General features: G+C 39.8%; 1 long non-coding RNA gene and 4 gene segments (V, D, J or C); all 5 read right to left on the bottom strand.

Moving 5' to 3' along the window:
- Positions 1-3,412: 3,412 nt before the first annotated feature.
- Positions 3,413-4,024, bottom strand: LOC115249972 (Ig heavy chain V region MC101-like). The segment is given in 2 exon segments: positions 3,413-3,822; positions 3,916-4,024. Coding segments are annotated over 2 exon segments (453 nt in total).
- A 675-nt stretch (positions 4,025-4,699) lies between these two features.
- Positions 4,700-11,857, bottom strand: LOC115250078 (uncharacterized). The gene is made up of 3 exons (XR_003888637.1): positions 11,843-11,857; positions 11,010-11,558; positions 4,700-4,710 (listed from the first exon to the last, which is right to left on the bottom strand). It is a non-coding gene; the product is annotated as an uncharacterized lncRNA (long non-coding RNA).
- A 2,689-nt stretch (positions 11,858-14,546) lies between these two features.
- LOC115250059 (Ig heavy chain V region 5A-like) lies at positions 14,547-15,158 on the bottom strand. The segment is given in 2 exon segments: positions 14,547-15,037; positions 15,119-15,158. Coding segments are annotated over 2 exon segments (516 nt in total).
- Positions 15,159-21,136: 5,978 nt separating this feature from the next.
- On the bottom strand, positions 21,137-21,705 carry LOC115250070 (immunoglobulin heavy variable 3-23-like). The segment is given in 2 exon segments: positions 21,137-21,570; positions 21,657-21,705. Coding segments are annotated over 2 exon segments (363 nt in total).
- A 561-nt stretch (positions 21,706-22,266) lies between these two features.
- On the bottom strand, positions 22,267-23,064 carry LOC115250062 (Ig heavy chain V region 5A-like). The segment is given in 2 exon segments: positions 22,267-22,920; positions 23,010-23,064. Coding segments are annotated over 2 exon segments (435 nt in total).
- Positions 23,065-24,575: the final 1,511 nt, after the last annotated feature.

Here is a 24,575-nt window from a genome sequence, read left to right as displayed (position 1 = left end):
TTACATGCAAAACAGTTTTGGAAGAATTCAGATTTATTTCCCAATATAAAACCAATTAATGGATCTAGATGAGGAGGACAAGAAAAATCCAAAAGGAAGCTCTGAAATCTAATGAACTGCATCAGGGATCAGCATCAGAGTGGAAACCTACAGTCAAATCATGTTTTACATGTGAAGGTTTGCTTTTACTTAATTCATTGTAACCTTTAAGGATATTATTGAAATGAAACAAGTGTCACTGGAACTCTCATGTAAATGTTCATCTACTGTAACATTCAGAATCAGAATCAGTTTTATTGCCATTGGTCATGTAACACACAGTGTTACACAAGCTAGGAATTTGTCTTGGTGTGACGCTGCGACATTCAACATAAAGAAGACAACACTAGAATAAGATAAATAAAATAAAATAAGACATATATACAGTATATACATAAATAGTAAGAAATAGTTCAAAACTATCTTTAAATTTCATCTAAAACACTTCAGATGTGAGTGTGAAAGAGAAGGTCAGTGATGTCAGATGAAACTTTGGCACTCAGATCCTTCGATATTTCTTCATGGAATCTTGAAATAAATTCAACAGACGATGAGTGGTCCCAGGTTCGACACCTTTGGGCCCCCAAAAGTATCCAGAGAGGAGGATGACAAAACACACATATTCTTCAGGAGTTTCCTGGCATCTCTCTGTCCCCTTCCTTTCTCCGATTTTGTTACGATGTGCGGACACGAATCGAGACCCCAAATGCAGACACACACGATAGGGTGAGGTTGAAATCAGGTTTACTGAGGTCCAAGTTCAGAACAGAGCCAAAGGGTGCAGGTGAAAGACAAACACAATCAGACTGGAGCAGGCTGGGCAGTGCGAGCAGGCATCCAAGTGGCGATCCGCAGGAAAGACAACGATTAGTTCCAGACTGGAAACTGGTTCGAGGAAACAAACTTACAGTTATAGGAGCCAGGCTGTACCACGGGGGTAATCAACAAATCAGCGATGAGTGCAGAGTTGAGGAGAACGGCAGGTGTGGATAATGACTGGAGATTCGTCTCAGGTGTGCCTAGCTCGCCCAACAGGGGGAGAGTCAGGAAACCGCTGGTCCAGCCTGAAAACAGAAAGACACAGAAGGGGAGGGGGAGAGAGAAAACACTCGGGACTCCTACCGGTTTTGTCTGTATCTCCACGTGTTTCTTGTCATCCAGGCTGTCTCTTCTCCACGTTCTCTGCCGGTTTGATGTGAAATCTTTGGTCATCGGCTCAACTCAGTTTTCATTCCCGTAGTCATAGTTTTAGATGTCATTTCTTTGCTCATCAGCGCTGTCTCTCTGCCTGCAGACCTGCCAACACCATCTGCTCCTGCTCGTCTCTCAGCCTAAATCCTGACTCACTGTGCTTCTTTTCCTGCTGGAGATTTTCACTGTGGTCCTGTTCAGTCAGATCCTGTAATTGTTTTCCACCAAATTCCATAAAAGAACACAACTAAATCCAGACAAATTTTTGGTTCAATCTGTTCCTCTGAATTTAATTAATAATGCAAATAAGGTTGTGAAATCAGTTGAATTTTAGCAGCAAATCCTCAGGAGTATGGTGATTAATAAAGTTGTCATTGTACCATTTTTTTAACATAGTTTCTTGGGAAATTTCAGGTTAATTGTTTTTGCTCAAAGATTGGACCATTGCAAGGTTAAAAGTAACTTGACAGAAAAATGCTGGATCAACAAAAATGTATCAACTGTTGTTGAACTGAACTATTCCATAAGAATAATTGATGTTAAATGAAGGTAGACCCACAATGTGGGAAGAGTTCATCTAAAATATTTAGATACTCCAAAAAGCATTGGGGTCAATCAATCAAAACTATGCATAATTTATCATCAATACAATATAATTGAGCTACCAGAATATTGAATTATTTGAGGGGGAAATGTGATGTATTCTTTCCTGATGGGTTTAATAAATGCATAAACATGTACACAGTTTGTAAATTATTAAAAAGTAAGGAGGTAAATTAAAGAGTTAAAAGGCATAAATTATTAAAATAAAGACAGTGTTCAGGCTGCAGTTCTGCTCTTCACAGCAGTAAATATGAGAAGTGTGTGTTTTTGTTACAGCTGCTGAACTGACTTCAGTCACTGTGACTCTCGAGCACAATAATAAACAGCAGAATCTTCAGTCTTCAGGCTGTTCATCTGCAGATTCAGCTGTGCTCTGTTGTCGTCTCTGGAGATGATAAACCGGCCTTTGACTGACTCAGAGTAGTATGTGCTGCTACCAGTGCTGATAGCACTGATCCACTCCAGTCCTTTTCCAGGAGCCTGTCTGACCCAGACCATCCAGTAGCTGCTGAATGTGAATCCAGAGGCTGAACAGGTCAGTGTGTGAGATTCCCCAGGTCTTTTAACCACTGGTTCAGACTGGGTCAGAGTCTGAGCATCAACACCTGTTTGGAAGATGAAACATCAAGTTAATCAGCTGATGACAAAAATCAAAGTGTGTCCACAAACAGGATGAGTGAAGATCTTCACCTGCCCAGCAGATAGTTAGAAGCAGCAGTCCTGTCCTACAGTCCATCATGTTCAACTGTGTGTCCCCTCTTCTCTGTCCTCCTCTCTGCTCTCACATAAGTAGACATGGAACACATCTGAGTTTTGCATCGACTCCTCCTCACTAAACAACTGGATTTGATTGTGATGCCTCCTCCTCTTTGGATGATGTGAGCCTATGATCAATGACACTTTTAACTTTGTCCAATTAATGATGTACCAGTGGTCCTAGTACTGATTTGTGAGGTACCCCACACTTCACACTCAGCTGTTCTCATCCACCTGCAAATTAATTTTAGGATACAAAAAGAATGTCTAAAGGGAGAATCATGAGATTGGAGATTGTCAGTTAATTTGTGATATCAGACAGTCACTCATATTTAAGTATTTTCTTTAGAATAAAACAAACTGGGTCTTCAAACATTTAATCATTATCAAAAAATGCATTTTTTTCCATGAGTCATTAATTGATCATTTATGTTTGAGATACAGGATTAAAGACTGATCTTTGTTTAAAAAAAATCATCAACTGGGTGTGTGCTTTTATTTTGAGTGAATGTTGAAATTAACTGTTGAGATAATTGAAATTACAGAGAAAAATATATTGTTGCTGCATTATCCTTATAAAACAATTTTAAATACATGTGAACTTATTGCATAATGAGATCAGAAGTTTAGAATTCTATGAAAGCAGTTATATATATTTTCAGTCAATGGTCTTTATATATTTGTGTAAAAGCAATTCAAAAATGTTTTCTAATTTTGTATTTCCTTTTTTTATGACCATTATCCTTCAAATGTTTCCTACAGTTTTTACGTTAAATTTAATTTCTGAAGTCTTTTTCCATTATTTTTCCTCAAATTTTGTGCCTCAACTTTGTCGTCTTGATTCATTCCTGGTGTAACAACGCCCCCTCTGGTGATTATGTGTTGATGCTCTGAGGGGTTTTTGTTCAGCTCCACTGATGGTTTGTGTTATTGTGTATCTGGCACAGTAATACACAGCAGTGTCTTCAGGCTGCACATTCACTCCATTTAGAGTCACTGTGTTGCTGGAAGAGTCTAAACTGATGCTGAACTTGTTCTTCAGAGAAGCTTTGAAAAGTGGGTCATATCCAACACGATGTGCACCAATCCACTCCAGTCCTTTCCCTGCAGGCTGTCTGATCCAGTGTGTGTGATGGCTGCTAACAGAATAGGAGACCTGGCAGGTGATGGTCAGACGCTGACCTGGCTGCACAGTCACAGAGGCTGGCTGTGTCAACTGTTCACCCTTCACACCTGTGGATGAAGAGCAGAAGATTGAATCAGTGGACGTAGAGGGAACAGTCAGGGTGATCACACTGTCAGTGTCTCTGCCTCAGTCAAACTCACAGGATCCAGCTGCCAACAGCAGCAGCAGAGCTACAGAGAACATGGTTGGTATTGAAGCTGATCTGATGGGAGCTTCTCTTCTTCTGCTGCAGCTGACAGCAGGATGTCAAGTCTTTATAGCAGATGGACAGGAAGTTCCCTTTGCATAGAGAAGAACTCTGACAGGATATAAAAGAAGCACCAACTGTTCTGACCACCAAAACACAGAAATCAGCTCAGTGTAGAAACAATGTTATGTTGTTTTATTTAACACTAAGTAGAAATATATAGGTAAATATTTCATTCTTATTGTAAATAATTACTTGTGATTTGGATATGAATCACTGAGATTAAGAGTAATCAACTAAATGTTTGATAGAATTTTTTTTTGACATGTTTATGTTTAAGTTTCTTCGTTAAAAAAATCATATCAATTCTTCCTTACCAATAGGTATAGAAATTAGGTCAATTTAAACTGAAAAAAATGCGTGTGGTGGTGAAGGTGAGTAGTTGTAAAAATAGAAATGAGAAACTTTAGTGTTAAAAATTGATTCTATGAGTGAATATTCTGTACATCAGATATATCAGATACTGACAATGTGTCATTGCACATTCATAGTACCTTCAGTCAATTCACCTCTGAATAAATTTTTTTATCATATTCAATCTAATTAATTGAACATCTGATGTCACTTGTTTTTGTCTTTTAAAAGTCAAACAGGATATTTTATCACAGACCAGAATGAGACATCCTAGGACAGACACCTGAGGGCCCCCTAAAGTAACAAGTGAGAAGGAAGAAAAAAGTCCAAAAGGCTGTTTTGAAATCTGCTGAACTGCATCAGTGATTCCAGGACAATGGAAACAGTATTGGAGTCACCACAGTCCATTTTTAAATCCTTTGGGTAGAGAAGATAGATTACCTGAGGTTAATTGTTGATGACCAAATATTGGACCATTGCAGGTAAAAACAGTTGTAGACAGTGATGGTGGATTAATGAGAATTAATACATGTTCAGTTGATGATAGTTTATGTTAATTAAATGAAATGATTTAAAGTAAATTTACAAATTAGTCATGTCGGCACTTTACATTAATTTTGGTTAAAAGCAGTTTAAATAACATTTAAAAGGCATGCATTATTAAAATAAAGACAGCGTTCACTTCAGCTCTTCACAGCAGTAAATATGAGAAGTGTGTGTTTTTGTACAGCTGCTGAACTGACTTCAGTCACTGTGCGTTTCGAGCACAATAATAAACAGCAGAATCTTCAGTCTTCAGGCTGTTCATCTGCAGATTCAGCTGTGCTCTGTTGTTGTCTCTGGAGATGATAAACCGGCCTTTGACTGACTCAGAGTAGTACTTGTTGCTGCCATCATAGTAAATAAGACTGATCCACTCCAGTCCTTTTCCAGGAGCCTGTCTGACCCAGTGCATCCCATAGCTGCTGAATGTGAATCCAGAGGCTGAACAGGTCAGTGTGTGAGATTCTCCAGGTCTTTTAACCACTGGTTCAGACTGGGTCAGAGTCTGAGCATCAACACCTGTTTAGAAGATGAAACATCAAGTTAATCAGATGATGACAGAAAAGTCTGTCCACAATCAGGTTGAGTGAAGATCTTCACCTGCCCAGCAGATAGTTAGAAGCAGCAGTCCTGTCCTACAGTCCATCATGATCAACTCTGTGTCCCCTCTTCTCTGTCCTCCTCTCTGCTCTCACATAAGTAGACGTGGAACACATCTGAGTTTTGCATCGACTCCTCCTCAGTAAACAACTGGATTTGATTGTGATGCCTCCTCCTCTTTGGAGGATGTGAGCCAATGATCAATGACACTTTTAATTTTGTCCAATTAATGATGTACCAGTGGTCCTAATTCTGATTTGTGAGGTACCCCACACTTCACACTCAGCTGTTCTCATCCACCTTTAAATTAAGTTTAGTTTACAAAAAGAATGTCTGAAGGGAGAATCATGAGATTGGAGATTGTCAGTGAATTCGTCATATCAGACAGTCACTCATATTTAAGTATTTTCTTTAGAATAAAACAAACTGTGTCTTCAAATATTTAATCATTATCAAAAAATAAAGATTTATTTTTTCCATGAGTCATCATTTGATCCTGAATGTTTGAGTGACAATATTAAACACTGATCTTTGTTCAAAATCGTGTTCTGTGTGTGTCCTTTGTTGAGAATTGTCTTTATCTTGTTATGTGTTTCACCATATGTTTCTGTCTTCTCTTAGAAGTTAGGCAAGGTAGACTCATTGGTAAATGTAATAAATAACAGAGACATTCCATTTGCAGGATTGTTGTTTGTTCTATTGTTATCTCAGGAGCCAGTCAGGCAGGAGGTGTCAAACACTCATTGTAAATGCGACATCAGGGGGGTTGATGATCACATTTGCATGAAGAATGGGATCTGGCTACCTGGGAAAACAATGGAAAAGAAGAACTCTACCAACACCGCATGGGACTGGAGGAAGAGGACGAGGACATCCCAGCAGGGGATCTGGATTGGATTGCATGAACATTGTGAATTTACATGTGTGTGACTATAAAGGACTGGGCCAAGGGATAGTTAGGCTGTCAGACTTCGTGCCCTGGCAATTGACTCTGTTGTTGCTAGGGTTATGAACTGGCCCGGAGCTCTGTAATATTTGTATCTGGAATTGGTTCTATTGTCAAATACATTTTGGAATTGGTACTTTTCTTCTCGAAGTCTTCATTCAAAGAACACGCGGATCGGCAGCTACATACGGGAGGTATTGCGATCCAACAATTTGGTGACCCCGACGTGATGAAGAGAGAAGTCATTTGAGGCAAAGAATTCAACAACGGTCACTTCGGAGGACAACTGACGACAAAGGGATCCCTAATAAAAGGTAAGCAGACACCTTTTTAATCAAAGCTCTGCAGATTGGCAATTTCCAAAAATTTGTCGTCACTGTCAATTGAAGTGTCCTAGTTATAAATTCCAGATACAAATATAAAAATATTGAAACGACTGCAGGAATTACGGTTAGAGTCCGGAAAATAAACGGTTAGAGTCCGTTAGTAAATACGGTTAGAGTCCGTTAGAAAATAAACGGTTAGAGTCCGTTAAGAATTACGGTTCGAGTCCGTAAATAAGAACGGTTCGAGTCCGTTAAGAATTACGGTTCGAGTCCGTAAATAAGAACGGTTCGAGTCCGTTTGTAAATAAGAACGGTTCGAGTCCGTTAAGAATTGCGGTTCGAGTCCGTAAATAAGTACGGTTAGAGTCCGTAAGTACGGTTAGAGTAAACCGGAACTAGTACAGTGCTGTATTGCTGTATGCAGTGCACTGTATATGAAAAAGATTTGGGTTGGGACTCGGAGCGTAGTTAACGGGACGGACACTCCCGACGCCCGAGATTTGTGTTTTTGTGTGGGTTGGAAAAGTGCCAGAGTTAACGTGAATTAAAAGGCTCTTTGTCCTTGGGAATTAACCCCCAGAGTGGAACCGGATCAAAGACGTTTGATCTAGAAGCTTGTTTCACTGAGGCATTGAGTTGACCGTTGGAGTCATTCACATTCAATCTCACTTGGGAGCATAGTTAAAGATTAAACTAGAATGTGGTAAAGCGTGTAGGGATCAGGGAGAATGTTCTCCCTATCCTCGGTCTGTGGAAGAACAGTGGAAGTGGACTCTTGATCAGGTGGTGAGTGGCATCAAAGAAGAGGACAGGGAAAGAGAATTGGATGCAATAAAAAAGTTGTGGAAGGAAGCTCAAAAGCAAAAGATACTTCCCCCTCCAGAGGTGAAGGTTAATTTAGCTGAAGCATTGTGTAAGTGGGAGTCAGAAATTCACACTAGATTACAAGATCATTTGGATAATCCAAAATTAGGTTTTATAGCAGGAAAATCATGGAAAAAACAGGGTAAGGAGTTAGAAGATAAGCGTCGAAGGATACATGTCGTGGCTGTGACATGTGCAGCGGTGCACTATTGCAGATCGAGGGGGGTCACACGAGTGCCCAATGTAGAGAAGCCTTTATTAAAAGATCTAGACCAGACACTGACACTTAACACCACTCTTTACCCATCATTACCTACTACCTCTTCCCCACCCCCATATCAATTGCCAGTTTTGACTATTAATAGTGGTCAGTTAGATGTGGACAGAGATGAAGAAATGCAGGACTTACGTGAGACAGTGTGTGAACTTTGGAGACAGGTTAGAAGGATCAAACAGAGACAGAAAGAGGTTGGAGATAAGTTAGGAAAAAATGAATTTAGAGAGGAAGTTCAGGTGGGTTGCCCTAAAATCTCCCAACAAACTATATTTAAAAAACAGGACAGTCAAAAATCTACATTAAATATCTTTAAAACACTTAGCAATCATATAAAACAAGTGAAAAGAGTTGATCCCTCAGGAGGATTTGCCAGGGCTGAGCGCAGGGAGGAGAAGGCAAGATTGATTTATGGCAGTGATAAAGAGGAGAGTGAGAATAAGACAGACACCCTCAAACTTCCGGCTACATTTATTGGGGAATTGGAGCATCAGGAGCCTGTTGAATCTCGGACAGAATTATATGAAAAAGATCCAGGTTCAAGTATGGAAAATTATGAATCAGAATCAGGGGAAGAGAGTGAGTGTGAGTACAGAGGTTTACCACTGACAAGGGCCATACATAATGAGGAGGTGGGTCAAATACACACGCGGAGTAAGGGGCCCGTTTCAGGAATGCCACAGTTCCAGGCCCCTCTGATACAGAAAAGAGGAGGACAGGAACCAGTATATGTGCCATTTGCAATTACAGACATCAATTGTTTAGTGGATAAGATGCCCCCACCCGCAGAGGGAGGCGGCAAGTGGATGTCCAGCCTTTTTAGTTTAACACAGAGCATGCAGTTGGCGATGGGAGACTTTAGAGGAATTCTAGGGAGTCAAGTCTCTCTCTGGGATTTGGATAAAGTTGAGGTAGCAGCAGGCATTAAAGACAGACCTAATGCTGCACGTTTTGGCCCTTGTGCAACCAGGGTTGGTGAAGCTATGAGACAGGTATTTCCAGTATCTCCGGGAGCAATGCAGAATTTAAGATTTAAGTGGGAGGAAAGTGAGTCGGCACATGGGTTCCTTACGAGGTGTAAAGAGGAATGGATGTGTGCCACAGGGTGCCATCCTGGCTCAGATAATCTACACACCACTTTATTCCGTCAGGCCATAATTTTAGGACTTCCACAATCAGTGAAAGAAACTATGGAAGGAAATCCTGACCTTCCAGGCAGTACGGCGGATGTCTGGGAGAGACATCTTTCACACCACATCAACACATTTAAAGCTAAACAACAGGGAAAGAAAGAGGAGGTGATGACAGCGCAGGAACAGCTCCTAAAAATACAGTTAGATGAAGCACTGAAAAAGCTTAATGATAAACAAAAGGAAGAGAAACAGATGGTTCAGCAGTTTCCTCGGCAGGTGCAGCCAAATCAGTTATGTCCGCAACAGGATTTTGCTCTGATAAACCCGTATTGGGTCAGTCCAAGGGGAGGCATGTGTGGGAGACACGGCGGGCAGGGATACGGCTTGATAGGCGGGTACTTAGGCCGAGATCAGTGTCATGCCTGCAAAGGGTATGGTCATTGGCAAAGGGACTGTCCATATCACAACTACCCGGAGGTACCAGGCAGTGTTACATTTAGTGATGGGTTATGCTCTGACGGTACTTACAACACATAGCGTGGTATCACTGGTCAGCTCAGCAGCATTCACCATGACCTCACTTAGACAGACCAGGATGGACAAGATTTTAACTGCACCACACATAACATAGGAACATAACACACGAAGGAATCAACATGGCAGATGGTATGGGAGAGGGTGAACCACACAGATGCGAGGAGAAAGTGAGGAAAGATAAAAAAATTAGAGTAGATCTTAAGGCGGAACCGTTAAAGGATCCAGATGAAATATTATTTACAGACGGCTGTTGTTTCAGACATCCACAAGAGGGGCTGAAAGCTGCCTATGCAATCGTTAGAAAATTAGAAGAGGATTTTGAGGAAGTAGAAACAGGAAAGATAACAGGTAAAGAGTCAGCACAACTTGCAGAATTGAAGGCAGTTATTAGAGCATTAGAAATATCAAAAGGAAAGAAAGTCACTATTTATACAGATTCAGCATATGTAGTGGGAGCTATACACTTAGAACTTTGTCAATGGTTGCGGGCAGGTTTCAATGCAGCATCAGGCTCACCTATAAAACATGGAGCAGAGATGAGGCAATTGGCACGGGCACTTGTGGAACCAGCGGAGGTCGCAGTTGTAAAGTGCAAAGGTCACAGCAAGGAGAACTCTTTAGAGGGAAAAGGTAATGAGGCTGCAGATCAGGCAGCAAAGAAGGCAGCAGGTTATAAACCAAGTTACAGTTTGTTGTTGGTAGAGAAAACGGTTCATGAAATGCTTCCAAGATACGACAGGGAAAGACTTGGTTGTGATCAAGAAGAAGCTCCTCCACATGACAAAAAACAGTTTGGAAGGAAAAGGGGGGCTGTGAAAGTTGAAGGAATTTGGCGGGTCCCAGACGGCAGACCTGTTCTCCCGCCCGGTCTGTTAGATGCCGTTCTGGAAGAGGCCCACGGCCTGAGAACACTGCGGGAAACCACGAATGATGCAGAGAATGTTCAATATGCACACAATTTAACGTAAAATCAAGACCTTTTATTTTGGCTGAATGCTGAAATTAACTGTTGGGATCATTGAAATGACAGAGAAACAAATACATTGTTGCTGAATTATCCTTATCCTTAACAATTTGTCATACATTGAAATTCTCTTGTTGCATAATGAGATCAGAAGTTCAAAAGGCAGTCATGTATATTTTAGGTCATTGGTATTTATATATTTGTGCAAAACCAATCCAAAAATGTTTTATCATTCTGTATTACTTTTTTACTACCATTACCCCTTGAACGTTTCCTACAGGTTTTATATTTCATTTAAATTCTGGGGAAAAAATCTTCTCCAGCATTTTTCCTCAACGTTGTTGTCATGATTTATTCCTGGCGTGACAGCGCCCCCTCTGGTGATGTTGTGTTGATGCTCTGAGGGGTTTTTGTTCAGCTCCACTGATGGTTTGTGTCATTGTGACTCTCTGGCACAGTAATACACAGCAGTGTCTTCAGGCTGCACATTCACTCCATTTAGAGTCACTGTGTTGCTGGAAGAGTCTAAACTGATGCTGAACTTGTTCTTCAGGGAAGCTTTGTAGCTTGGGGTGCATCCAGCACAATTGTATCCAATCCAATCCAGTCCTTTCCCTGCAGGCTGTCTGATCCAGTTTGTAGCATAGCTGCTGAGAGAATAAGAGACCTGACAGGTGATGGTCAGACGCTGGCCTGGCTGCACAGTCACAGAGGCTGGCTGTGTCAACTGTTCACCCTTCACACCTGTGGATGAAGAACAGAAGATTGAATCAGTGGACGTAGAGTGAACAGTCAGGGTGATCACACTGTCAGTGTCTCTGGCTCAGTCAGACTCACAGGATCCAGCTGCCAACAGCAGCAGCAGAGCTACAGAGAACATGGTTGGTATTGAAGCTGATCTGATGGGAGCTTCTCTTCTTCTGCTGCAGCTGACAGCAGGATGTCAAGTCTTTATAGCAGATGGACAGGAAGTTCCCTTTGCATAGAGAAGAAAACTGACAGGAAATAAAAGAAGCACTAGGAGTTACAACACAGTTCTATCATTATTAATACTTAAAAATCATTTTATGTTGACCAATAAGGCATAAAAGTTATGAAAATGGCAGGAGAGTGGACACCTACAGTCAAATTGTGTTATACAATCAAAATGCACATTTATTTTTTTTTCTGTTTACTTTAGAGTAAGATTGAGATTTAACATTTAGGTTTAGATCCAGCATTAGGATTAAGCATTAGCCATTGGTTGAACATTTAATATCTGGATTTAACTATTTCATACATCTTTAAGTGTTTTGATTCATTTTTCTCCAGGACCCGAAAGCAGACAAAACGCAGTGGGAATATTGTCCAAACACAAAGTCTCTATTAAAAGATCAACTTGGCAGTCCTCCTGAACCACAGGGGAAGCACTTGTCCAGTCTTCCGAGGCACACAGGGAGCTCCAGCAGGGAGCCAACACGGGAGTCAGGTCCTGTGCGTTCTCCACTCCAGCAGGGTGGCGTGGTGACCTCAAACGACCAGGGTGAATTGCTTCAACGAATTTTTAAATAATCCAGTAATGAGGAAACAGGAATCAGATTTACCATGGAAAACAATAATTCGGATGCGCTCTGTTCTTAAATAGGTGGCCTGATGTAGATTGCTGACAGGTGCGTCTGCCTGCAGCGCACACTGTAGTTAATTATTGGCTCCTTCACGCCCCCTGCAGGAAGAAACAACTAGCACAGGAACCGGAACCCTGGACTCCAAAACTAAGTTGATAAATTTTTGCATAAATATGCTAAAAAAGTGACATTCAGATATTCACTTGATTTCAAGATAAATGTGACAAAATGTTTTAAATTTCAGCATAATCTACTTTATAAAGTTCCCCAAATTTCAATATATTCATGCTTTTACTTGAGCTGTTGTATGCACTAACTATTGCTTTCCAATAGATTTTGTCGCAATTAAAAACAAGAACCTAATTTTCAAAAACATCAAGCAATTTTTTTCACATGCAACAATCGACACTCATTGGTGTGAAAATATTTTTGACATATGTTAATCCAAGCACACATGTGTACAGTAAATTTATCACTTGATGACTATGACTACACACACACTCCACCTGGTGACTATGTATTACAACCAGTTACAAAATGAAAAACAGAAATTTTAAAAGTTGTGAACATTTTCTGCATTTGTTTTAAATTAGATTAAAATGGATTTTCCCTTTGATGCAAAAACACGTCAGAGCTGAAGGCAGAAGTCAAAAGTCAGAATTGAAAAATGTAACTTTGGAAATCACAAGAACCAGAATGCCAGAGTCTTGAAGTTACTTCTAGTGTAAAATGATGGTTGGAGTGGCACCAATTAAGACAAGAATAAATTAATGCTCGATGAAGTTATTTCATGATTTTACAAATGAAAAATGAGTTGTCCCAGGATGAAAACCTGAGGGATTCCAAAGGTAACAAGTGAGAAATATGACAAAACCCTCAACAGGGAAAGGAACTTTCACACCAGGTTTAGGTGGATCTGGGAGATTCTGGTAGATTGTAAGTGTTACTTTGGGATGTTTTGAAATAGATTTTTAGAAAATAAAAATCCATAAAATGTGTTGATTTTTTTTAAATGTCTGCTGTCAAGTTTAAAACAGCTGGAAAGAAATAACTTTTAAAAGGCATACATTATTAAAATAAAGACAGTGTTCAGTGTTCACCTCAGCTCTTTGCAGCAGTAAATATGAGAAGTGTGTGTTTTTGAACAGCTGCTGAACTGACTTCAGTCACTGTGCGTCTCGAGCACAATAATAAACAGCAGAATCTTCAGTCTTCAGGCTGTTCATCTGCAGATTCAGCTGTGCTCTGTTGTTGTCTCTGGAGATGATAAACCGGCCTTTGACTGACTCTGAGTAGTGCTTGTTGCTGCCACTGGGGCTGCTGATACCACTGATCCACTCCAGTCCTTTTCCAGGAGCCTGTCTGACCCAGTTCATGTAGTGGTCACTGAATGTGAATCCAGAGGCTGAACAGGTCAGTGTGTGAGATTCTCCAGGTCTTTTAACCACTGGTTCAGACTGGGTCAGAGTCTGAGCATCAACACCTGTTTAGAAGATGAAACATCAAGTTAATCAGCTGATGACAAAAATCAAAATGTGTCCACAATCAGGATGAGTGAAGATCTTCACCTGCCCAGCAGATAGTTAGAAGCAGCAGTCCTGTCCTACAGTCCATCATGTTCAACTGTGTGTCCCCTCTTCTCTGTCCTCCTCTCTGCTCTCACATAAGTAGACGTGGAACACATCTGAGTTTTGCATCGACTCCTCCTCAGTAAACTGGATTTGATTGTGATGCCTCCTCCTCGTCTTTGGATGATGTGCGTTTATAATCTGAGACTTTAAATTTCATCCAATAGTGCACCAGTGAGTTCTGAGGTACCCCACATTTCACACCAACCAGTTCCAGTCAAGCTTCAAATGAAAACTGTTGCAGAGAAAGCCCCTTAGAACATGCCCAGGGAAAACCCTCATTTTATTGTTTTTAAAACGTATTCCAGATTCCATGCAGTCACTGACATATGAGTATATTCTGCATAAAACCTTTCTTCAAATACTTAATTTACATCATTAAATAAAGATACACTTTTTTCCATGAGTCATCACTTGATCATGAATGTTCAAGTGAGAATATAAAACACTGATCTATGTTTAAAAATCATGTATGAGTCTCTGCACTTTTAGTTGATACATGTTAAAATAAGCAGTTGAGATCATCAAAGAAATAACTGAGAAACAAATGTATTATTGCTGCTGTGTCCTAATGGAACTATTTCAAATTTACTTACAATTTAATGGGGAGATTAAAAAGTTATGATGCTACAGAAGCAGTCATCATTAATAATATAAATTGGTTATTTAGTGAGTGCAAATTACATCCAAAAATGTTTTTATCCCTTTACAATTTTTTTCTTTAAAAAAAAAAAAAAGCAAAACTTCTACAGATTTTATATCACATTTAAATACTTCTGTTCTCAAAGTACTGATCTAAAGCATTTTTCCTCAACGTTTCTGACTGAACCTCAACATGTCTGGGTGCTGAATCATTCCTGGTGTAACTGCGCCCCCTCTGGTGATGTTGTGTTGATGCTCTGAGGGGTTTTTGTTCAGCTCCACTGGTGGTTTGTGTTATTGTGTCTCTGGCACAGTAATACACAGCAGTGTCTTCAGGCTGCACATTCACTCCATTTAGAGTCACTGTGTTGCTGGAAGAGTCCAAACTGATGCTGAACTTGTTCTGCAGGGAAGCTTTGTAAATTGGGTTGTATCCTACACGATGTGCACCAATCCACTCCAGTCCTTTCCCTGCAGGCTGTCTGATCCAGTGTGTGTGATGGCTGCTAACAGAATAAGAGACCTGACAGGTGATGGTCAGACGCTGACCTGGCTGCACAGTCACAGAGGCTGGCTGTGTCAACTGTTCACACTTCACACCTGTGAAACAACAAAGAAAATACTGATTATAAAATCACACTAAAACCGATCAACTGCTGACAAATCCACAGAGAGACTCACATCCAGCTGCCAACAGCAGCAGCAGAGCTACAGAGAACATGGTTAATGTTGAAAGTCAGGTGCAGAGAACTCCACTGACAGTCTGGTGTGATGGTTTTATAGCTGAGGAACAAAGAAGAACTCTGAATTTGCATAGAATCAAACATATGGAGCATCACTGTTGACCAAATAGAGCCAATAGGAGAGTGGAAACCTACAGTCAAATCGTGTTTTACATGTGAAGTTCAGCACATGCAAAACCATTTTGGAAGAATACAGATCAATTTCAAAATATAAAACCAATTAATGGATCTTGATGAAGAGGACAAGAAAAATCCAAAAGGAAGCTCTGAAATCTAATGAACTGCATCAGGGATCAGCATCAGAGTGGAAACCTACAGTCAAATCATGTTTTACATGTGAAGGTTTGCTTTTACTTAATTCATTGTAACCTTTAAGGATATTATTGAAATGAAACAGGTGTCACTGGAACTCTCATGTAAATGTTCATCTACTGTAACATTCAAAACTATCTTTAAATTTAATCTAAAACACTTCAAATGTGAGTGTGAAAGAGAAGGTGAGTGATGTCAGATGAAACTTTGGCACTCAGATCCTTCGATATTTCTTCATGGAATCTTGAAATAAATTCAACAGACTAACAATGAGTGGTCCCAGGTTAGACACCTTAGGGCCCCAAAAGTATCCAGAGAGGAGGATGACAAAACACACATATTCTTCAGGAGTTTCCTGGCATCTCTGTGTCCCCTTCCTTTCTCTGATTTTGTTACGATGTGCGGACACGAATCGAGACCCCAAATGCAGACACACACGATAGGGTGAGGTTGAAATCAAGTTTACTGAGGTCCAAGTTCAGAACAGAGCCAAAGGGTGCAGGTGAAAGACAAACACAATCAGACTGGAGCAGGCTGGGCAGTGCGAGCAGGCATCCAAGTGGCGATCCGCAGGAAAGACGAACAATTAGTTCCAGACTGGAAACAGGTTCGAGGAAACAAACTTACAGTTATAGGAGCCAGGCTGTACCACGGGGGTAATCAACAAATCAGCGATGAGTGCAGAGTTGAGGAGAACGGCAGGTGTGGATAATGACTGGAGATTGGTCTCAGGTGTGCCTAGCTCGCCCAACAGGGGGAGAGTCAGGAAACCGCTGGTCCAGCCTGGAAACAGAAAGACACAGAAGGGGAGGGGGAGAGAGAAAACACTCGAGACTCCTACCGGTTTTGTCTGTATCTCCACGTGTTTCTTGGCATCCAGGCTGTCTCTTCTCCACGTTCTCTGCCGGTTTGATGTGAAATCTTTGGTCATCGGCTCAACTCAGTTTTCATTCCCGCAGTCATAGTTTTAGATGTCATTTCTTTGCTCATCAGCGCTGTCTCTCTGCCTGCAGACCTGCCAACACCATCTGCTCCTGCTCGTCTCTCAGCCTAAATCCTGACTCATTGTCCTTCTTTTCCTGTTGGATATATTCACTGTGGTCCTGTTCAGTCTGATCCTGTAATTGTTTTCCACCAAATTCCATAAAAGAACACAACTAAATCCAGATAAATTTTTGGTTCAATCTGTTCCTCCAAATTTAATTCATAATGCAAATAAGGTTGTGAAATCAGTTGAATTTTAGCAGCAAATCCTCAGGAGTGTGGTGATTAATAAAGTTGTCATTGTACCATTTTTTTAACATAGTTTGTTGGGAAATAAGATAAATTTCAGGTTAATTGTTTTTGCTCAAAGATTGGACCATTGCAGGTTAAAAGTAACTTGACAGAAAAATGCTGGATCAACAAAAATGTATCAACTGTTGTTGAACTGAACTATTCCATAAGAATAATTGATGTTTAATGAAGGAAGACCCACAATGTGGGAAAAGTTCATCTAAAATATTTAGATACTCCAAAATACCTCAAGGTCAATCAGTCAAAACTATGCATAATTTATCATCAATGTAACTGAGCTACCAGAATATTGAATTATTTGAGGGGGAAATGAGATGTATTCATTACTGATGGGTTTAATAAATGCATAAACATTTACATAGTTTGGAAATTATTGAAAAGTAAGGAGGTAAATTAAAGATATAAAAGGCATAAATGAATAAAATAAAATAAAGACAGTATTCAGTGTGCAGCTCTGCTCTTCACAGCAGTAAATATTTTATTTTGAAGAAACAGGAATGACGCCTCACAGTGTTCATTTTTGTCGTGAGCAGTACTGTGTAAAACTGCTCCAAGCTGCTTTCAAACGTTCCTGGTGCGTTTCAAGAACAAAAAGAGTTTGTGCAGACCTTCCTCTCTGTTATATTTGTTGCAAGGCACAAAAAATCTTAAGGAAGAAGGCGTTGAAAGCAATCTTGGTGTGATGGCGCCTCTTGTGGAGATCTTGTTTTGATGCTCTGAGGGTTTTGATCAGCTCCCCGATGAGTATTCAGTTATTTTTGAAAAATTTGTGATGTTATTTTCTCATTTGTTTGAAAAGGAAATAATTGTATTTTGAAAGAAGATGAAATATAGATGTGATCAGACCAGGAAATATGAGGTGTGTGTTTTTGTACAGCTGCTGAACTGACTTCAGTCACTGTGACTCTCGAGCACAATAATAAACAGCAGAATCTTCAGTCTTCAGGCTGTTCATCTGCAGATTCAGCTGTGCTCTGTTGTTGTCTCTGGAGATGATAAACCGGCCTTTGACTGACTCAGAGTAGTACTGACTGCTGGCGCTGCTGATATAAGCGATCCACTCCAGTCCTTTTCCAGGAGCCTGTCTGACCCAGTGCATCCCATAGTCACTGAATGTGAATCCAGAGGCTGAACAGGTCAGTGTGTGAGATTCTCCAGGTCTTTTAACCACTGGTTCAGACTGAGTCAGAGTCTGAGCATCAACACCTGTTTAGAAGATGAAACATCAAGTTAATCAGCTGATGACAAAAAGTCTGTCAACAATCAGGATGAGTGAAGATCTTCACCTGCCCAGCAGATAGTTAGAAGCAGCAGTCCTGTCCTACAGTCCATCATGTTCAACTGTGTGTCCCCTCTTCTCTGTCCTCCTCTCTGCTCTCACATAAGTAGACGTGGAACACATCTGAGTTTTGCATCGACTCCTCCTCAGTTTCATGTGCACAGCATCAGTTTGATTATCACCTTTTTGAGTTTTTCTCAAAATAAATATTTTTTATTTACCAGTTTTTGACAGCTTAACTCGCATGATTTCAGTCCTAACATTTTTTTATTATTATTTTCACGTAAATCTTTAATACAATAAATAAGATGGAATCAATAAAACATATATTTTTATTGAAGATTCAACAAGACTTTCACCAAAATCTAATCTCTCTGATTTTTACATGTTTGATGTTAAATGTGAAGATGTTGCCTTTTTTGGCTGGAGAAATTAAATAAATATCAAGTGAAATAAATTCATTGGCATTATTAATTAATTCTGCTCACATTCCTGTGCTGGATGGAATGTTTCAGTCATAATATTGACTCAAAAACAGGAAATAAAAAAACTCCATTAACTGTCACAATGAGAAATCTGACAAATATCCTATGGAATTTCAGAAAAGCCTCTCAGCTCTCTTCAACCAGGGTATGTGGACACTAATACACAGCAGAGGCCTCCAGATTAAGACTGGACAGTCTCAGAAAAACGATACCATTTCTGTTGATGTAATTTTTTTTTTTTCCTGTACAATTTCAGTTTCAATGAGACAAAAAATCATTGAAGAGAAGTTTTAAAAAAACAAACAAACAAACTTTTGACTGGATTATTTATTCATTTGTTGACTAGCAAAACTTGGAAGATGAGATCATCCCATTTTCTTTATGAAGAAATGGGAATGACGCCTCTAAATGTTCAGTTTTGTTGTAAACAGTGCTGTGTAAAACAGCTCCAGGCTTCATTCAAACGATTTTGTGTTTCAAGAACACAGAGTTTGTGCTGTCCTCTCTGTTATATCTGTAAAAAGCAAAGAAAAATCAAATATATGAAGGTGATGATGAGGTGTTGAAATTAATCCTGTGTAACAGCGCCCCCTCTGGTGATGATGTGTTGGTGCTCTGAGGGGTTTTTGTTCAGCTCCACTGATGGTTTGTGTTATTGTGTGTCTGGCACAGTAATACACAGCAGTGTCTTCAGGCTGCACATTCACTCCATTTAGAGTCACTGTGTTGCTGGAAGAGTCTAAACTGATGCTGAACTTGTTCTTCAGGGAAGCTTTGTAATATGGGGTGTATCCAACACGATGGTATCCAATCCACTCCAGTCCTTTCCCTGCAGGCTGTCTGATCCAGCTTGTGTAATAGCTGCTAACAGAATAGGAGACCTGACAGGTGATGGTCAGACGCTGACCTGGCTGCACAGTCACAGAGGCTGGCTGTGTCAACTGTTCACCCTTCACACCTGCGAAACAACAAAGAAAATGCTGATTATTAAATCACACTCAAACAGATCAACTGCTGACTTTGACAAATCCACGGAGAGAGACTCACATCCAGCTGCCAACAGCAGCAGCAGAGCTGCAGAGAACATGGTTAATGTTGAAAGTCAGGTGCAGAGAACTCCACTGACAGTCTGATGGTTTTATAGCTGAGGAACAAAGAAGAACTCTGAATTTGCATCGAATCAACATGTGAAGCATCACTGTTGATCTGACTGGAGCCAATAGAAGAGTGGAAACCTACAGTCAAATCATGTTTTACATATAAAGGTCTGCTGTTAGTTATTGTAACCTTTTAAAATATTCATGAAATTCCTGTTTAAGGTTTTGTGGAAATTTACTATGAAATCTACTGTGAAACTTACTGTGTAGCACAAGTTTATCATGTAACTTTGAATCACTAGAACTGACTTATGCATATACTGAAGAATGTGCGTACGTGCAGGCATTTAATCACACTTCTTGGTGCCACTTTGTGACTGGCTCATGAGGTACCAGAACTTACACAGAACATAATCATTTAAGGTAATAACATGGCGTCGTCAGTTAATCATATGACCATTTGAACACTGTTGCTAACTTTTCTGCTGAATATAAACCAACACCCAAAAAGGTCCAGCACTTTTTTTTATCTGTTGGCAGACGGAAAATGTTTCTCTCGTATTGTGAAAAGGCCCACAAATGTGTCTAATAAACTTTTTACTGAAGATCACGGATTCTCTGGTCGTTTCACGGTCCGAACCTACAAAGCAGATTTGCAACAGTTTCTTCCTGTTAAAGGGGAGGTTTTCCTGCCACTGTTGCTTGTTAGGGTCAGGCCCTGGGATTCTGTAAAGTGCCTCAAAACAATTTAGAATATAACAGATGGTATATAAATAACGATTGATTGATTGATTGATTGATTGATTGATTGATTGATTGATTGATTGATTGATTGATTGATTGATTGATTGATTGATTGATTGATTGATTGAAATAAATCTCACTTGAACTTTGATGTTTGTATTTGTATTTGTTCCTGTCTTAACTTTCAACAGTAAATAAGGATATTGCATCATAGACCAGGAATGAGTCGTCCCAGGACAGACACCTGAGGCCTCCCAAAAGAAACAGGTGAGAAAGACAACAAAAAATCCAAAAGAGAGCTATGAAATGTATTGAACTGCATCAGGGATTCCAGGGAAATAGAAACAGTTTCGCAATCACCTTAGTCCATTTTAAAATAGTTTTGAAAGAGAAGATAGAGGTTAATTGTTGCTTAACAAAGATAGGACCACTGCAGGTGAAAAGTGATTGGAGAGAGTGATGGTGGGTGAAGGGGTAAAAATGTCAATGCTTAAAACCCTGAGTTCGCTAAGTCTCAGCCTTAACCAGCCAACAGTGAAGGCCATGTGTGTGTATTCATAATGTTTAAGCTATTATTCCTCATATATTCATCCCAAATAGTCAACGTTAATGATTGTAGCTCTGATCCATTCAAGCATGTACTGGTGTATTGTGTCAAATTGTATTGTGTTATTGCATTATTTTTGGCTAGAAATAGTTAATGAATTATGTGAATTTATAAGATTTATTAAAAATAAAAAGGTAATATAATAATATGGATTAAAAACGCCTAAAATGATGCAATAGTCTGTGTTCACTTCTGCTCTTCACAGCAGTAAATATGAGAAGTGTGTGTTTTTGTACAGCTGCTGAACTGACTTCAGTCACTGTGACTCTCGAGCACAATAATAAACAGCAGAATCTTCAGTCTTCAGGCTGTTCATCTGCAGATTCAGCTGTGCTCTGTTGTTGTCTCTGGAGATGATAAACCGGCCTTTGACTGACTCAGAGTAGTACTGGCTGCCCCCACTGCTGCTGATACGACTGATCCACTCCAGTCCTTTTCCAGGAGCCTGTCTGACCCAGGCCATGTAGTAGCTGCTGAATGTGAATCCAGAGGCTGAACAGGTCAGTGTGTGAGATTCTCCAGGTCTTTTAACCACTGGTTCAGACTGGGTCAGAGTCTGATCATCAACACCTGTTTAGAAGATGAAACATCAAGTTAATCAGCTGATGACAAAAAACCAAAGTGTGTCCACAAACAGGATGAGTGAAGATCTTCACCTGCCCAGCAGATAGTTAGAAGCAGCAGTCCTGTCCTACAGTCCATCATGTTCAACTGTGTGTCCCCTCTTCTCTGTCCTCCTCTCTGCTCTCACATAAGTAGACGTGGAGCACATCTGAGTTTTGCATCGACTCCTCCTCAGTATAGAACTGGATTTGATTGTGATGCCTCCTCCTTTTTGGATGATGTGAGCGTATGATCAATGACACTTTTAATTTTGTCCAATTAATGATACACCAGTGGTCCTAGTCATGATTTATGAGGTACCCCACACTTCACACTCCGCAGTTCTCATCCAGCTGCAAAATAATTTTACTGTACAAAAAGAGAGAATTATGAGATCAGAGATTTTCAATGAATTTGTGATATCAGACAGTCACTCATAGTTAAGTATTTTCTTTAGAATAAAACAAATTGTGCCTTCAAATATTTAATCATTATCAAAAAATAAAGATTTCTTTTTTTCCCATGAGTCATCAATTGATCATAAATGTTTGAGTAACAGTATTAAACACTGATCTTTGTTCAAAATCGTGTTGTGTCTGTGCTTTTATTTTGGGTGAATGTTGAAATTAACTGTTGAGATCATTGAAATTACAGAGTAATAAATATATTGTTGATGCAAACAATTTGTCATACATGTGAAATTTACTTGTTGCATAATGAGATCAGAAGTTCAAAAAGCAGTCATCATATATATTTTAGGTCATTGGTCTTTATATATTTGTGCAAAAGATATTCAAAAATATTTTCTTATTTTGTATTTCTTTTTTGCTACCATTACCCCTTGAACATTTTATACAGGTTTTATATTTCATTTAAATTCTGGGGGAAAATTCTTCTCCAGAGTTTTTCCTCAACGTTGTTGTCATGATTCATTCCTGGTGTGACAGCGCCCCCTCTGGTGATGTTGTGTTGATGCTCTGAGGGGTTTTTGTTCAGCTCCACTGATGGTTTGTGTTATTGTGTGTCCGGCACAGTAATACACAGCAGTGTCTTCAGGCTGCACATTCACTCCATTTAGAGTCACTGTGTTGCTGGAAGAGTCTAAACTGATGCTGAACTTGTTCTTCAGGGAATCTTTGTCGTAGGACGCTCCAGTATATTTACATCCAATCCACTCCAGTCCTTTCCCTGCAGGCTGTCTGATCCAGTGTGTCCAGTAGCTGCTGAGAGAATAGGAGACCTGACAGGTGATGGTCAGACTCTGACCTGGCTGCACAGTCACAGAGGCTGGCTGTGTCAACTGTTCACACTTCACACCTGTGAAACAACAAAGAAAATGCTGATTATAAAATCACACTCAAACAGATCAACTGCTGACTTTGACAAATCCACAGAGAGAGACTCACATCCAGCTGCCAACAGCAGCAGCAGAGCTGCAGAGAACATGGTTAATGTTGAAAGTCAGGTGCAGAGAACTCCACTGACAGTCTGATGTGATGGTTTTATAGCTGAGGAACAAAGAAGAACTCTGAATTTGCATAGAATCAAACATGTGGAACATCACTGTTGATCAAATAGAGCCAATAGGAGAGTGGAAACCTACAGTCAAATTGTGTTATACAATCAAAATGCACATTTATTTTTTATATCTGTTTACTTTAGAGTAAGATTGAGATTTAACATTTAGATTTAGATCCAGCATTAAGATTCAGCATTAGCCATTGATTGAGCAATTAACATCTGGATTGAATTATTTTATACATCTTCAAGTGTTACATTCATTTTTCTCCAGGACCCGAAAGCAGACAAAACGCAGTGGGAATATTGTCCAAACACAAAGTCTCTATTAAAAGATCAACTTGGCAGTCCTCCTGAACCACAGGGGAGGCACTTGTCCAGTCTTCCGAGGCACACAGGGAGCTCCAGCAGGGAGCCAACACGGGAGTCAGGTCCTGTGCGTTCTCCACTCCAGCAGGGCGGCGTGGAGACCTCAAACGACCAGGGTGAATTGCTTCAACGAATTTTTAAATAATCCAGTAATGAGGAAACAGGAATCAGATTTACCATGGAAAACACAATAATTCTCCAACCCTACTAGACAGGCGCTCTGTTCTTAAATAGGTGGCCTGATGTAGATTGCTGACAGGTGCGTCTGCCTGCAGCGCACACTGTAGTTAATTATTGGCTCCTTCACGCCCCCTGCAGGAAGAAACAACTAGCACAGGAACCGGAACCCTGGACTCCAAAACTAAGTTGATAAACTTTTGCATAAATATGCTAAAAAGTGACATTCAGATATTCATTTCATTTCAAGATAAATGTGACAAAATGTTTTAAATTTCAGCATAATCTACTTTATAAAGTTCCCCAAATTTCAATATATTCATGCTTTTACTTGAACTGTTGTATGCGCTGACTATTGCTTTCCAGTAGATTTTGTCGCAATTTAAAAAAAAACAAGAACGTAATTTTCAAAAACATCAGGCAAATTTTTTTCACATGCAACAATCGACACTCATTGGTGTGAAAATATTGTTGACATGTGTTAATACGTATATATCCAAGCACACATGTGTACAGTAAATTTATCACTTGATGACTACACACACACACACACACACACACACACACACACACCCCACCTGGTGACTATGTATTACAACCAGTTACAAAATGAAAAAAAGACATTTTAAAAGTTGTGAACATTTTCTGCATTTGTTTGAAATGTGAGAGATTAAAATGGATTTTCCCTTTGATTGCAAAAACACGTCAGAGCTGAAGGCAGAAGTCAAAAGTCATAATTGAAAAATGTAACTTTGGAAATCACAAGAACCAGAATGCCAGAGTCTTAAAGTTACTTCTAGTGTAAAATGATGGTTGGAGTGGCACCAATTAAGCCAAGAATAAATTAATGCTTGATGAAGTTATTTCATGATTTTACAAATGAAAAATGAGTTGTCTCAGGATGAAAA

The sequence above is a fragment of the Takifugu rubripes genome, chromosome 5, assembly GCF_901000725.2.
Source record: "Takifugu rubripes chromosome 5, fTakRub1.2, whole genome shotgun sequence".
Lineage (NCBI taxonomy): Eukaryota > Metazoa > Chordata > Actinopteri > Tetraodontiformes > Tetraodontidae > Takifugu > Takifugu rubripes.
Note: the sequence above shows the minus strand (reverse complement) of the source record. Positions and strands in the feature narration are given on the sequence as shown.